Consider the following 15,222-nt stretch of genomic DNA (forward strand, 5'->3'; position numbering starts at 1 on the left):
TACAAGTGTGCATGGCCAGCACAAGATGATCTCGTAGGGTACCTTCAAGATGAAGACCCGGAGGTGAGGCGTGAGGTATCCCACGAGTATCGTACAGACGTGTCAGTCGGGCGTCACCCAACACCCGATCGATACGCTGATTGAGCACTATTCAAGCCTTTACAGATTAAAGAAGGCCGTTGGTTGGTGGTTAAGGCTAATACAATTTCTTAAGAAGAAGATTCCGCAAAATTCACCACTTGAGATCCATGAACTAAAGCACGCGGAAAATCTGATTGTCAAACATGTTCAAGGGCGTGCTTATTTTCATGAAACCAAGAACATTGAAGCAGGGAAAACTGTGTTAAAGTCCAGTTCAATATATAAACTGTCTCCTATTCTTATAGATGGTCTGTTAGTAGTTGGTGGTAGACTCAAGCATGCAGCACTGAATGGGCAAGCTATAAATCCTGTGATCCTCCCTCATAACCACAGGTTGTCTACATTAATTGTACGTGATTGCCATAATTCCTCTCATGTAGGAGTGGAATGGACACTCAGTCGGGTGCGTAAGAAATTCTGGATCATACGGGGTAGAAAATTGGTGAAACGCGTCAAAATGGATTGTATAGTTTGCAAGAGATTATACGGGGACCCCATGAATCAGAGAATGTCTGACCTCCCTCCCGAGAGGTGTGAACCCAGGGGGCCAGCCTTTAGGTACGTAGGAGTAGACCTGTTTGGACCCTTCCATGTTAAAGTCGGGAGATCAGAATTGAAACGTTACGGGTGTCTGTACACGTGTTTTACTACGAGAGCTATTCACATTGAGAAGCTTGATAGCTTACAAACTGACGCATTCATCAATGGTTTCGTACGCTTCACAGCGAGGCGAGGTTACCCCAGTAAGGTGTGGTCAGACAATGGTACTAACTTAGTAGGAGCGAGGGCTGAATTAGCACGCAGTGTACGAGATCTGGACCGATCGTTGATCGTAAGGGAAACACGTCGACGTGACGTTGAGTGGTCGTTCAGCCCGCCTTCCGCGTCACATCACGGTGGCGTTTGGGAACGCATGATAAGGTCTGTACGCAAGGTACTGTTCGCTTTGGTCATCAAAAGCCCCAGGATGATTGATGATGTTTTGCAAACCCTTTTTTTTTTTTTTGCGAAGCGGAAAGTATAGTCAACAGTCGGCCACTTACTAAATGCAGTGATGATGCAAGTGATGAGAGTCCGCTGACTCCCAATCATCTGTTACTCCTCCAAGGAAACTCCCCATTATCTTGGGGAGCTTTTCACGATGCCGATCATTACCGCAAACATTGGCGTCACGTGCAACATTTAGCTAAACAATTTTGGAAAAGGTGGGTTAGTGAATACCTAGTGGAGTTGCAAAGAAGGCAGAAGTGGAATTCTGAAAGCCCGAATCTTTCAGTCAGGGATTTAGTGCTTATAATGAATGAAAATTCGCCCCGCGGTTCTGGGCCACTGGGGAGAGTCCAGGAAGTGCGGGTGAGCAGGGACGGATTGGTCCGTAGTGCCCGTTTGAAAACTCAATTCAGTGAGCTCACCCGACCCATTACAAAACTTGTATTCCTTGAAGGTTCTATGTAAATGTTTTGTGTTTTGTCATAGATATATGTATGTGATTTTTTTGAATCGTAAGATTCAAGGTGGGGGTGTGTTACGTCCATAGACGTAAATTTATGTTACTGATTTCATTGTATAAATAATTTGTATTGTACGTCCGTTAATGTCACGGTATAATTTTGTGCATTATACGTCCGTCAATTAGTGTCACGGTACGATCAGTTGTACCATTTCCCCCCGTCACCGGCATCGACTTGGTCGAGTGTGGGGGTGGTAAGAGGGTAGATGGTGTGTGGGGGCCAGCATATCAAGGTCGTCTTCTCTAACTGGCATTAGTCAGAGTCGCCCAATGTGTGGGCTATATGCTGTTAGAGGAAGGGACAAGTCACGTATAATGTCGCAATCCTCCACTTCACCATTGTAATGTCGAACGAGTCAACAGACGTAGGGACCTATGAGAGACGCACAAGTCGGTGAGTGATTGCTTTAGTATGTGATGTCATTTCAACGTCAAATTTGTGATGTGAGTTACGACTCAACGTATTGATTAATACTTGTATATTTTCTGTTATTAATTGGCATTTATGTATTTTTGTAATGTACAAATTTTTTGACAATAAAAACATTCTTTTTAGAATGACCTGCAGTCAGCGTCCATTCGGAGCTCCATTTATTCCCTACGTATCATAAGAAGACAATAATTTGCCGACAATACCCTACAGATGGCACCAATTCAGATAGGCCCCACCAAAGAACACTTCTTATAACATTAGACATTAATAAAGCTTTTGATGCTGTTCCCTGCCACAACCTAACAAATAAGATATATAACACAGACATGCACAATAACACCAAAAGATGGCTGGCCAATTATCTGGCAGGTAGGAATGCTTACGTGTCATATAATGGCCAATCATCGCAAAAAAAAAAAAAAAAAAAAATGGAGTACCACAGGGCTCTGTTCTATCCCCCACCTCTTTAATCTATACATGCATGACTTACCCACACCAGACAACTCAGAAATACAAATCTCTTCCTACGCAGACGACATAACAATCACATGCACACATCGTAACACAGACAAAGCTGCAGAAATAATCCAGCCATACCTTGATACACTCAACACATGGTTCATCACAGACTCAAAATAGCTCCAACCAAATCTACAGCAACACTTCTCACCAACTGGACAAAAGAACACAAATACATACCTCATCTCTACATCAACAACACTCTAATACCACACACAAACACACCGAAAATTCTTGGTATAACATACAATACATCCATGTCTTTCAAACAACACATCACAAACATAAAAAAACAAATGCACACCTAGACTTAACGCACTTAAGTCAATCACTGGAACAACATTTGGACAAAACAAAGAAACTAATGCAAACAATGCATATGCTCAGTGATGAATTATGCGAGTCCTGCATGGGCTCCTAATCTCAGTGAGACACACCACAACACCCTTCAAATCATACAAAACAAAGCCCTAAAAACAATTATAGGCTGCACAAATACAACACCTACAGACCATTTACACCATGAAACAAAAGTCCTCAAAGTCAAGGACCACCTCGACATGAAAGGCACACAAACACTTGCTGTAGCCACCACAAACACATCGCACCCACTACACTACATAACAGAACACCCACACACACCAAGAAACATAACAACACCCAAAGACCTGTATCACACACAGATACTCTCTTCTCTTCCTCCACAACCACCAAATACCAGCCTCCGGAAACATATTCATAATCATATCACTCACCGCTCCATTAACACACTGAAAGACAACACACTGCTGCATGCCAGACCCCCTGATATGCACCCTTCTGAATCCTCTCTCCCACGAAAGGACAGAGTCCACCTGGCCAGACTGCGGTGCGGCCACCACCCAGCACTTCTAAGCTACCAGAAGAGGCTGGATGACCGCATTGTGAACAGCTGCCCAGGATGTAACACTTCACCCCATACCATACAACACATAATGGAAGACTGCATTATACAGAATCATGCACGCAAACAACACAACATACACTCTATAAAGGATTTGTGGGAAAACCCAGTTTCGGCTGTGGCCTTCCTTGGGGAGACGGAACTGCTCGGACAGTCTAGGGAACGACAACAACAACCACCACCACTTACAACCATAACTAACAACCACCACTTACAAACATGACTTACAACCACTACCTACAACCAACACTAAGAACCACCACGTACGACCAGCACTTACAACCACGACATAACCACCACTTAGTCTACCAGTTACAAAAACAACTTAAAACCACTTAAAACCATGACTTACTACCACCACTTCCAACCACCGCTTATAATCACGACTTACAACCATCACAACTTACAACCATGACTTACAACTACCACTTACAACCAACACCTATAACCACCACTTTAATCACATACAACCGCGACTTACAACTCCCAATTACAATCACTTACAACCATGACAACTCACTACTTACAACCACCACTTAAGACTTACAACCATCACAATCACAACTTAGTCACCACTTACAACCACCACATACAACCACAACTTAAAACCACTCACAAACACCATTACAACAACCACTAAGACCACTTACAACCACCACCAATAATCATGACTTACAATCAAAACTTACAACCACCACTTACAAGGACCAATTACCACCACACAATAACCACTTATGACCAAGACTTACAACCACCACTTAAAACTACGACTTACAAACATCTTACAACTACTACATACCTTCACAACCATCTACGACCACCAATAACCACGACTTACAACTATTTACAACTACCGCTTACAATCACAACTTACAACTACCACCTACAACCACGACTTAAATCACGACTTAGAACCCCCACTAACAATCTCCGCTTACAACCCCCACTAACAACCAGGACTTAAACCTCACAACCATCACGCAATCACAACTTACAACCAATACTTACAACCACTACTTAAAACATCCACTTACGACCACGACTTACAACCATCACTTACAACCACGACATTCAACAACCACTAAGAACCACCTTTTTAAGCACGACTTACAGCTATCACTTACAATCACAACTTACAACCAATACGTACAATCAAGACTTACAACTACAATTTAACAACTTACAACCATGACTTACAACCAATAAGAACCACTTACAACCACGACTAACCAGCACTTAAAAACTTACAACCATCACACTACATTTACAACGACCTTAAAACATCCACTTACAACCACCACCTATAACCACAACTTACAACCACCACTAACAACCACTTACAACCACAACTTACAATCAACACTTACAACCACCACTTATAACCACTTATAACCACTTAGTCAACACTTACAACCACGACTTACAACCACGACTTACAATCAAGACTTACAAGCACCAGTTACAACCATTACTTACAACCACAATTTAACCACTTACAACCACGACTTATATCCACGTACAATCACCACTTACAGCTATGACTTTCAACCACCACCTACGACCACCGAAAACCACTTCCAATCACAACTTCCAATCACAACCTACAACCACGACTTACAACCCCTACCAACAACCACGATATACCTCATAACCACATATTACAACCACCACTTACAACAGCCATTTACAACCATCTCTTACAATCACAACTTACAACCACCACTTACTACCACGACTTAAAAACACAACCACAACTTACAACTAGCACTTACCACCATCACTTAGAACTACCACTTACAACCACCACTTGCAACCACCGCGTACAACCACCACTTACAACCACAACTAACAACCACCACAGTCACCACTTACAATCAACACTTACAACCAAGACAAACCACATTTACAACCACCACTTAATCACAACTTACAGCAACCACATACAACCACGACTTACAACCACCAGTTATAACCACCACGACTTACAACAACCACTAACAACCACAACCTCACAACCCCATACTATAACCACGACTTAAAACCACCACTTACAACCACAACTTATAACCACCACTTACGACCATGACCTACAACCACCATATACAATGTCCACTTACAACCACATTGTACAACCTCGGCTTACAACGTCCACTTACAACATTGACTTACAACCACCACTTACAACCACGATTTACAACCACAACTTACATCCTCAAATGAAAGTCACCACTTACAACCACTAACAAGGCTTACAACCACGACTTACAACTTCGACTTATAACCACCACTGACAATCACCATTGAGAATCACGACTTACAACTACTACTTACAACCACGTCCTACAACCATGAATTAGAACCACCACTTCCAACCATCACTTCCAACCACCACTTAAACAACTAACAACCGCCACTTATAACCACCACTTACAACCACTATTTAACATAGAACCACGACATACAAACTCGACTTACAACCACGGCTTACAACCACCACTTACGCGCTTTACAATCTCGACTTACAACCATCACTTACAACCTCGACTTACAACCACCAGTTTCGCGGTTTACAAACACGACTTACAACCACAACTCAACCACCACTTACCTAAATTACAACCACTTGTAACCTCGACTTACAACCACCACTTACGCGGCTTACAACCATGACTTTCAACCTCGACATACAACCACAACTTACAACCACCCCTTAACCCAACCACTTATAACCACCACTTAAAACCTCGTTACAACCACAACTTACAAGACTTACAACCACCACTTACAACCACTACTGAAACCACCACTTACGCTGCTTACAAACACGATTAACCCACCACTTGCAACTACCCCTTACACGGTTTACAACGACTTACAACCACGACATACAACCACCATTTACACGATTTAAAACCAGGGCTTACAGCCACGACTTTAACCACCACTTACAACCACGACCTACAACCACCTCCGCGGTTTACAACCACCACTTACACAACTTAAAACCAGGGCTTACAACCACGACTTCAACCACTTACAACCACGACCTACAACCACCACTTACAACCAAAACTTACATTCTCGAATTACAACTACGACTCACAACCTCGTTGTTGTAATAACCACGATGTACAATCTCGAATTACAAGCTCGATTTACCACCTACAACCACCACTTACGCTGTTTACAAACACGACTTACAACCTAGCAAGCACCACCTAGAACCACCACTTACAACTTAACCTACAACCATCACTTACAATGACTTACAACCACGATATGCAAGTTTGACTTACAACCACAACTCACAACAACGATTTACAATCTTGAGCTACAACCACCGCTTACGCGGTTTACAACCATGAATTACAACCTCGAATTACAACCACCTACAACAACCCAACCACTTACAGCCACGACTTACTACGACTTAGAACCACATCTTACAACCGCAACTTACGCGTTTTACAACCACGACTTACAACCATGACTTACAACGTCGACTTACAACCCCAACTTGCAACCACCACTTCAACAAGCTACAACCACGACTTATCTCTACTTACAACCACATATTACAACCATCACCTACGCGGTTTACGACTTACAACCTCGAATTACAAACTACTTACAACCACCACTTCCATCCAACACTTACAACATCGACTCACAACCACTACTTATAACCACCACAGAAGCAGCACTTACAACCAATACTTACACCCACCACTTACGCGGTTTACAACCACGACTTACAACCATCACTTACGTGACTTACAAACTCGAATTACAACCATGGCTTTCAGCCACCACTTACATCTATCACCTACAAACACCACTTACGCCGTTTACAAACACGACTTACAACCATGTCCTACAACCTTAATCTACAACCACAACTTACAACCACGACGTACAACCACGACTTACAACCACGGCTTAAAACATCCACTTACAACCTCGATTTACAATCTCGAGTTACAACCACCACTTACGCGGTTTACAACCGCGACTTACAGCCACGACTTACAACCACAACTTAACCCCACCACTTACAACCACGAATTACAAATACATGAATTAGAACCACCACTTACGCGTTTTACAACCACGAGTTACAATCATGACTTACAACGTCGACTTACAATCCCAACTTGCAACCACCACTTAAACCACCCAACTACAACCACGACTTACAACCACTACTTATAACCTCGACTTAACCACCACGACTTAGGTGAGGTTTGGAACCATAGAGACAGTTTTGTTAATCTATCATTGGTTACTGCCAAGCTGGTCCTGGAAGGAGGAACGGGCCAATCAGCGTGCTCCGTTCTAAAACCGTCCCCAGTTACCCAGTAGACGTCGTGATCCTGGAAAGTTAACATCTCCAGCGGAATGTATCCTGACTTGTGTTAGTGCTTCTACCGTTTTGGTAAGGCAGTGTGTTAGTGTTTACATTAATTTACATCTATCGCATGGAACCCACGGTGTTGTGGAAGTGCTAAGTGCTCAGCGTAATGCCTCGTGTTTTCAAATGCGCAGTGCTTGTAGTGGGCCGTATTGACCATGTTGTATCCCAGCAGGATGTATCCCGCATCGCCAAGTGATATTAAACACGTGTGAGGCGAGGAAGGAATTGAAATACTAAGTCTGCTCTTAAGGGTGCTTATCTGATTAATTATCATTCAGGTGTAACACAACAGAAGCTGTCTCCAGGTGATTTCCTTAATTTGTAATTACCATTGTTTCACATGCATAAATCGATTCACTTCTGTACCGAGTTGATATAGTATATGGTTATTATTGCCGTCTGGCGATTTTACTCATCTTTGCCGTTCGTAATGAACTCTTTTCTATGCAGACGAGTAATTATGCAGTTAGCTAGAAACTAGGAAGTGTTAGATGTTATTTGATCTCAATATGTTTACTTATATTCATTTATTTATACAAGTTTTATTAGCAAAGTTGTATTTTCTTCCCGTGTGTGTGCGTGCGCCCGGGCCTGGACATTAAAGATTTGCCTGCAATCTGCTTGCAGCAGTTCTGAAAGGTATGATCCCGTTATACAAATGTTTGTGTGAAAGAAGTTCAATTTTGGAGAATTAATTGCCTTCATATAAGAAGGAGAGGTGGGGTATAGAATAGTCTGGAATTGTATAAGATTGAACACACCTAGCCTACTAAACTGATTTGGTTCAACGACACGAGCTAACCCCGTTCACTACAGGAAGGTTAGAGTAATTAGTGTGTTAGTTAAGTGCAAATAAACAAGGGATGAGCTGGTAGTCATGGTTTGGTGTTGAATATGACAGACGTCGAACTCGTCTCCTGTCAATGTTTTGTACGTACAGTGACAATGCGTTAATAGTTGACATCTAGTTTCTAGTCTGGTGATGTTGCTAGGCAGGGTTGCATTAAATATAGATAGATTGACTTAGGTAAATACAACTCCAGTTAGATGTTATATAATAGGTTATTGTAGCCTTCACAAAACATGATTTTTTTCAACGACTTTTAATGTTTAGGACATCGGCCCTCTAATGGTCTAAATATACAATATTGTACGAAGATAGATAAACTGATGGATAATGAAGCGCGGGAATTGAAGTATGAATTGAACACTCACGAATGATGTTTATGGAGTGCTATTTTGCTGAGGAATAGTGCAACCATTGTTGAATACAAAGTAAAAAGTAAAAAATATATATAATGTGCGTTTAGTGTGGGAACGCGCCATATTGCGTTGTCCAAGACACATGGAAGTGGCTGTTTGAAGAAAACGGACCCAACGATTAATTGTTATTGTTTTACTGGTCTTCATGGGGGGAGGACAGAGTGGCAATATGTCCCCAGGTAACAGCAATGTGTGATGAGGATGGTGGTGGTCGTCGTGGAAGTGCTGCTCTTATTTATTCGTTCGTTAAATTAGTTATTTATAAGAATTGTCATAGCATTTTTGTCCCTGCAGACTCTTACGTAAAGATTGAAGAGATGAATGAAATATCCTAACCTGGGTTAGGTTAGGATAAGTTTGTTAGGTTGGTTGGGTTGGGTTAGGTTAGGGTGGATGCAGCTTACGTTCTATATCGTAAATCTGATTCATTTTGAATGGGGCGCACTACTTAGCGACAACTAGCAAGAACCAGCGACAACTAAGAACTAGTGTCAACTGCATTAAACCAACAACTAAAATTTTTGGGTATAAAATGTATCTTGCAATGATTTATGGTGTATTCGAACCTAATTTCATGCGATATACACAACCTAAATTTGATTTATTTGCCGATGAATTTACATACATACATACATATACCAAGGATTTTTCCCCCCTTACTAGGGAGGTAGCCAAAAAGGAAAAGGCATAAAATCATTCCCACCCATTCCATCCCTGAAAACACTCCACACCCCTCCACCCTCCCTCCCATCTTAGCACCTCCTAGATGACGGGTCATCCCTGCACCCTGTCCACTGCCCTGGGTCAGAAGCAGTGTCGCAAGACACAGCACATCCACAGCAAGGCCGCTTCATTAAATCGGCGACCCCCCCTCTCCGTAAACCCCTTCGGGCTGCGTCAAAATTTTGCTCACACATAATACCTCACCCCCCATCCCCCCGTCCATTCCACCTCACGCATCACAACATCTTCCATATACAACCATTCTCCATTCACCCCTGTCTTCTGTCCTCTCCCGTCCTTCCTCAACAGACATTCCCCTCTTCCCCAAAGCCCCCTTAACCCCATCCATCCACCTCATCCTAGGACGTCCCCTCATGTTCACTCCCTCCACATCTGCCTTCCATACATCCTTTACTAGTCTTTCTTCACTCATTCTTTCCATGTGTCCAAACCATCCTAATACCCTTTCATCAACCCTATCTCCCAACTCCCTTTCCACCCCTGTTCTCCTCCTCACCTCCTCATTTCTCACTCTATCTAGCCTAGTAACCCCCATCATACTTCTCAGACACTTCATCTCAAACACATTCAAGCTCCTTCTCTCTTCCTCTCTTATGTTCCATGTTTCTGCTCCATACAGTACTGTTGGCACAATCACTCCTTCATACACTCTCCTCTTAGCATTCATTCCCAAAAATCTATTCCTCATTACACATTTTAATCTACCAAGGCATTTAATCGCTTCTCTCAATCAACATTCTACCTCCACCTTTACTCCACCTTTTCCTGCCACATTTGCACCCGAGTATCTAAAACTATCCACTTCCTCCAGTTGCTCTCTCTTAATGCTCACTTCCAGATGCCACTTTCACCCCTTGTACATCTCATCGCCTTACTTTTACCAATATTTATCTTCAGCTTTCTTCTATCACACACTCTCCCAAACTCTGTCACCAACTTCCTCAATCCCTCCTCCGATCCTGCCACAAGCGCAGTGTCGTCCGCAAACAACAGCTAGCTCACCTCCCACTTTTCTCCATTTTCTTTAACCATCTCCAATCCCTGACCCACCACTCTTGCATTTACCTGTCGCACTACCCCATCCATGTATAAGTTGAACAGCCAGGGTGACATAACGCATCCTTGACCAAGTCCCACCTTTACCTCAAACCACTCACTCTCTCCATTTCTAATCCTGACACAAGCTCTATTACCCTCATAAAAACTCTTGACAGCTCCTAGAAGCTTTCCTCCTATCCCGTATATCCGCATAACCTCCCACAGTGCCTTTCTGTCTACCCTGTCGTAAGCCTTTTCCAGATCCATAAAGGCCCAGAAAACATCCTTCCCCTTTCCTATAGCTTTCTCACATATCTGTCTTACCACAAAGATCTGATCTACACAACCTCTACCCGTCCTAAATCCACACTGTTCCTCACCAATTACTCCCTCTGTTCCTCTCCTAATCCTCTCAATCAAGATCCTCCCATAAGCCTTCCCAACTACACTTAACAAGCTAATCCCTCTGAAACTACTAAATTCACACTTGTCCCCTTTTCCCTCTCTCCAGCAAACATTAAATAACCTCACAAGCCAGTCCACCATCACTGTACCTCCTTTTTTAAGACATTCTGCATGGCATCCATCCAGACCAGGTGCCTTACCTGCTTTCATCATCTTAACTGCTGAATTTAGCGTCAACTAATCTCAGTGTACGCTGGAGGTGAGGTTAGGTTAGGTTAGGGTTGGTTAGGTTAGGATAGATTAGGTTAGGGTAGGTTAGGTTAGGTTAAGTTAGTTTAGGTTAGGTTAGGTTAGGTTAGATCCGGTTAGGTTGGGTTGGGTTAGGTTAGATCAAGTTGGGTTAGGGTTAGGTTACGCTATGCTTAGCTTGGGTTAGGTTAGGTTATATAAAGATAGGATAGGTTAGGTTAGGTTAGCCTAGGTTAGGGTTGGTTAGATTAGGCTAGGTTAGGGTTAGTTAGGTTAGGGTTGGTTAGGGTTAGGTTAGGTTAGGGTTGGTTTGGTTAGGTTAGGGTTGGTTAGGTTAGGGTTGGTTAGGTTAGGGTTAGGTTAAGCTAGGTTAGGTTAGGTTAGGTTGGGTTAGGTTAGGGTTGGGTTGGGTTTGGTTAGGTTAGGTTAGGTTAGGTTAGGTTTTGATGGTTAGGTTAGGTTAGGTTAGGTTAGGTTAGGTTAGGTTAGGTTAGGTTTTGATGGTTAGGTTAGGTTAGGTTAGGTTAGGTTAGGTTAGGTTAGGTTTTGATGGTTAGGTTAGGTTAGGTGTTGGGTTAGGTTAGGTTAGGTTAGGTTAGGTTAGGTTAGGGTAGGTTAGGTTAGGTTCGGTTAGGTTAGGTTAGGTTAACCTAGGTTAAGCTAGGTTGGTTAGGTTAGGTTAGGTTAGGTTAGGTTAGGTTAGGCTAGGTTTGGTTAGGTTAGGTTAGGTTAGGTTAGGTTGGGTTGGGTTTGTTTTACGACGAGAAAGAGGGGTGTGAACTCTTCCACGTCGGTCACTTCGAGATTGGCTTGAAGTTCTGGTAGAGCCAAGAGTGCCAAAAAAATCTTTTGGCTTACATTTTTGATAATGGCGTAATGAAGCAACCCCCCTTTGCGTGTCGTATGAGTTGTTGCTAGCCAACGATGTTTAGATAGCATTTTTCCAAGAATATCTGGTTTCGTTACATTGGCATTGGCCAAATGTTTCAACCGGGTGTTTCTGGTTTCTGGTTTCATCGTGGTATAACCCTTTAGCGGGCAAGATTTCATCCTCGTGTCATCAACAAGGTCGAAAATCCCGTGCACCACCGCGGGTTACTGGTTTCATTTTTCACGGAGACGAATTACCGCGAAGAAATACCTTGCTCCATCTTCGTCTTTTTTTCCACCAAATCCAAAGGCCACATTCCAGAGATGGATTTTTTTGCGATGTTGATTGCAGCATTAACGTCTCGGTCCAGGAAGAATCCGCCAATGTGGCAGCACCGTGACGATGTTGGCGCAGAAGCAGAAGTCGAAGACTCACCAATGGTCGAAGATAATTCTTGACGCACAAGCGAACATTTGACGAGACCTCTGACTTGCCTCATGCGTTTTTCTCCATTTTTGTCCTCGACTTCTCTCATAACCTTTTTCGTAGGAGCCAGACACCGATGACAAACTTTGGACGTGAAATTCTCATCTATCGAAAAGAATTTTCCACCCAAACGTTTCTCCAGAACCTGCCGGAAAGCGCCAACGGGACTGGCAAAGTGCTCGTTCTTGCCCGTGGCGGCGAATTTGGCAGCGCCGAAGGCGACGTAGGCTCCGCCTTCCACATTTTCTACCAAATTGCAAATCTTGTTACAAAAGCTGGCCACGAACTTTTGTTTCTGGGAGTAGACGCGTAGTCCCCAGTCCCGCCACTTTTTGAAAATTTTCACACGCCAGAGCTCTTTGGAATTTTCGTGTCTTTTCTTGATGTAATCCTCGTACGAATTTTCGTTGTTGGACAATTCTTCCAAAGCCTTCTTGTAATTTTTTTCTCTTTCCTTCAAGTTTTCCATGGTTTTACGACGAGGAGTGAAGCCACATGTCATATAATAATGTCCCGATGTCAGTTTGATTTTTTTAATTACTCGTGATTTTTCGACGTCGTAGACGGCACACGTCATAACATTTCTTCTCCCAGGGTCGATGCCGACTACTATAGACGCGTTAGCTGGTATTTTTTGGTCTCGATTCTCTCGGGAATCGTCCTTTTTATTTTTCTTCGGTCGGCTCTTTTTTCCCCACACTTTTTTCCCATACCCCTTCTTCAACAGTACCGAAACGCTGACGCCGTCCGTTTGAAACATATGAGGGTGCCAGTCCTTTTTGTTGCACAGTTTCTTTACCTTTTTCATGTCGAAAAGGTTTTCCCAGTGTTGTTGTTGTTGTTCTGTTTCAGTTTCTGTTTTTTCGGTTTCCACTACGTGTGTTTTACGCATTTTCTTTACACGTTTTTCCATTTCTCTCAAACGCTTTTTAGCCGTTGAAAAATCTTCAAAAACTTCCTTCTCGATGTCGTCTTCGTGGATTGCGGGCAACTCCATCAGTTCTCTCTCTAATTTCCGCGTCGTTACATATTTCTTGACGAAATGTAAATCCTTCAAAACACCCTTCATTCCCGACTGGTCAAACTGTACGTGGTGTACAGCAATACTGTGCGTCGGCGTTAGCGGAAACTTCTTGATCTTTTTGTCATCGGTAAAGGTCCTCTTCAGAAAACCGTAGTACCGTAACAGCGTTTCCAGAGGAGCCGATTTGGCAAAGAATTCCTTCGAAGAACCGTTTCCTAACCCCAAATGTTTACGATTTTCATCGATGAATTCTTTGTGAGTTTCAATCAAGGATTCTTGTTCTTCTTGGCTCATCCGTCCCATATATTTCCAATTATTGATCTTTGACTGTAAAAAGTACACCATGTGTTTATTCTTCTTATCGTTTTCATTCAGAACGTGTCGTATGGCGTATCGTTGACGATTCACAAAATTTAATCGAAGATTATTGGCGAAAGCAGTGTGTAGCCGCTGCGCGGCGTAAGCTATTATGTTGTAGTCGCCGTCGTATCGTTCAATTTCTTCCTGCCCTAAAGTTTCACGTACGAAATCCTTGTTCCACACTCTCCCGATTACGGGGAAAGCGTCGGCGGCTTTAGTCTTTTTGGCGTCGCTCCCTTTTCGTAAAATTATAATAAAGACGTTATAGTTTTCGAAATTAGGCCACTTTTCACCGGTGGTGTCTTCTAACAACAAATCTTCAACGATGAGCCGTAGAAGTGTCGATCCACGTACCATCATTTTTGATACGGAGACGCATCGTTTCTCGAAAAGTTTCAACAGTATCGCCTTTTCGTCGTTTGTCAAAATTGCCCTCAGGGAGCATTTCACGTTGAAAAATTTTCCACCTCCTTCTTCTTCTTCGTCATCGTCGTCGTCGTCGAGTTTTCGTTTTGTGCCCGACATCGGGACTGTTTACCGGTGGGTGTCAGGAAAAAACCTTTATATGCAAGACCCGAAAAGGACACTTGCCCGCTAAAGGGATAAGAAAAACAATATAAAAAACATTCATTTCACGAAAGGGTTTTATTTTTACAAAAGTCAAAGTGTTATATTCAGTTGACGCAAAACCGCTTTCAATTTCCCTGTGTTTTGAAACATCTCGCGGAAGATTTGTAATTTCTTGTTGAGGAGCTCAATTTCTTCCTTCATCTTTGTTTTTCCCATTTTGTAATCCACCAGCTGCTTCTTCATTTCTTCAAT

The 15,222-nt window shown here is 42.8% G+C and overlaps 1 protein-coding gene across 1 annotated transcript; it reads left to right on the top strand.

Moving 5' to 3' along the window:
- Positions 1 to 49: 49 nt before the first annotated feature.
- Positions 50 to 9,536, top strand: LOC143039141 (uncharacterized). Its single transcript, XM_076209001.1, has 3 exons — positions 50 to 63; positions 166 to 1,062; positions 9,518 to 9,536. The coding sequence occupies exons 1-3, from the start codon at positions 50 to 52 to the stop codon at positions 9,534 to 9,536; spliced, it is 930 nt and encodes a 309-aa protein (XP_076065116.1).
- The last annotated feature ends 5,686 nt before the right edge of the window (positions 9,537 to 15,222 follow it).

This window comes from Oratosquilla oratoria, chromosome 25, assembly GCF_046742065.1.
Source record: "Oratosquilla oratoria isolate Oo_2021 chromosome 25, ASM4674206v1, whole genome shotgun sequence".
Taxonomy (NCBI): Eukaryota; Metazoa; Arthropoda; class Malacostraca; order Stomatopoda; family Squillidae; genus Oratosquilla; species Oratosquilla oratoria.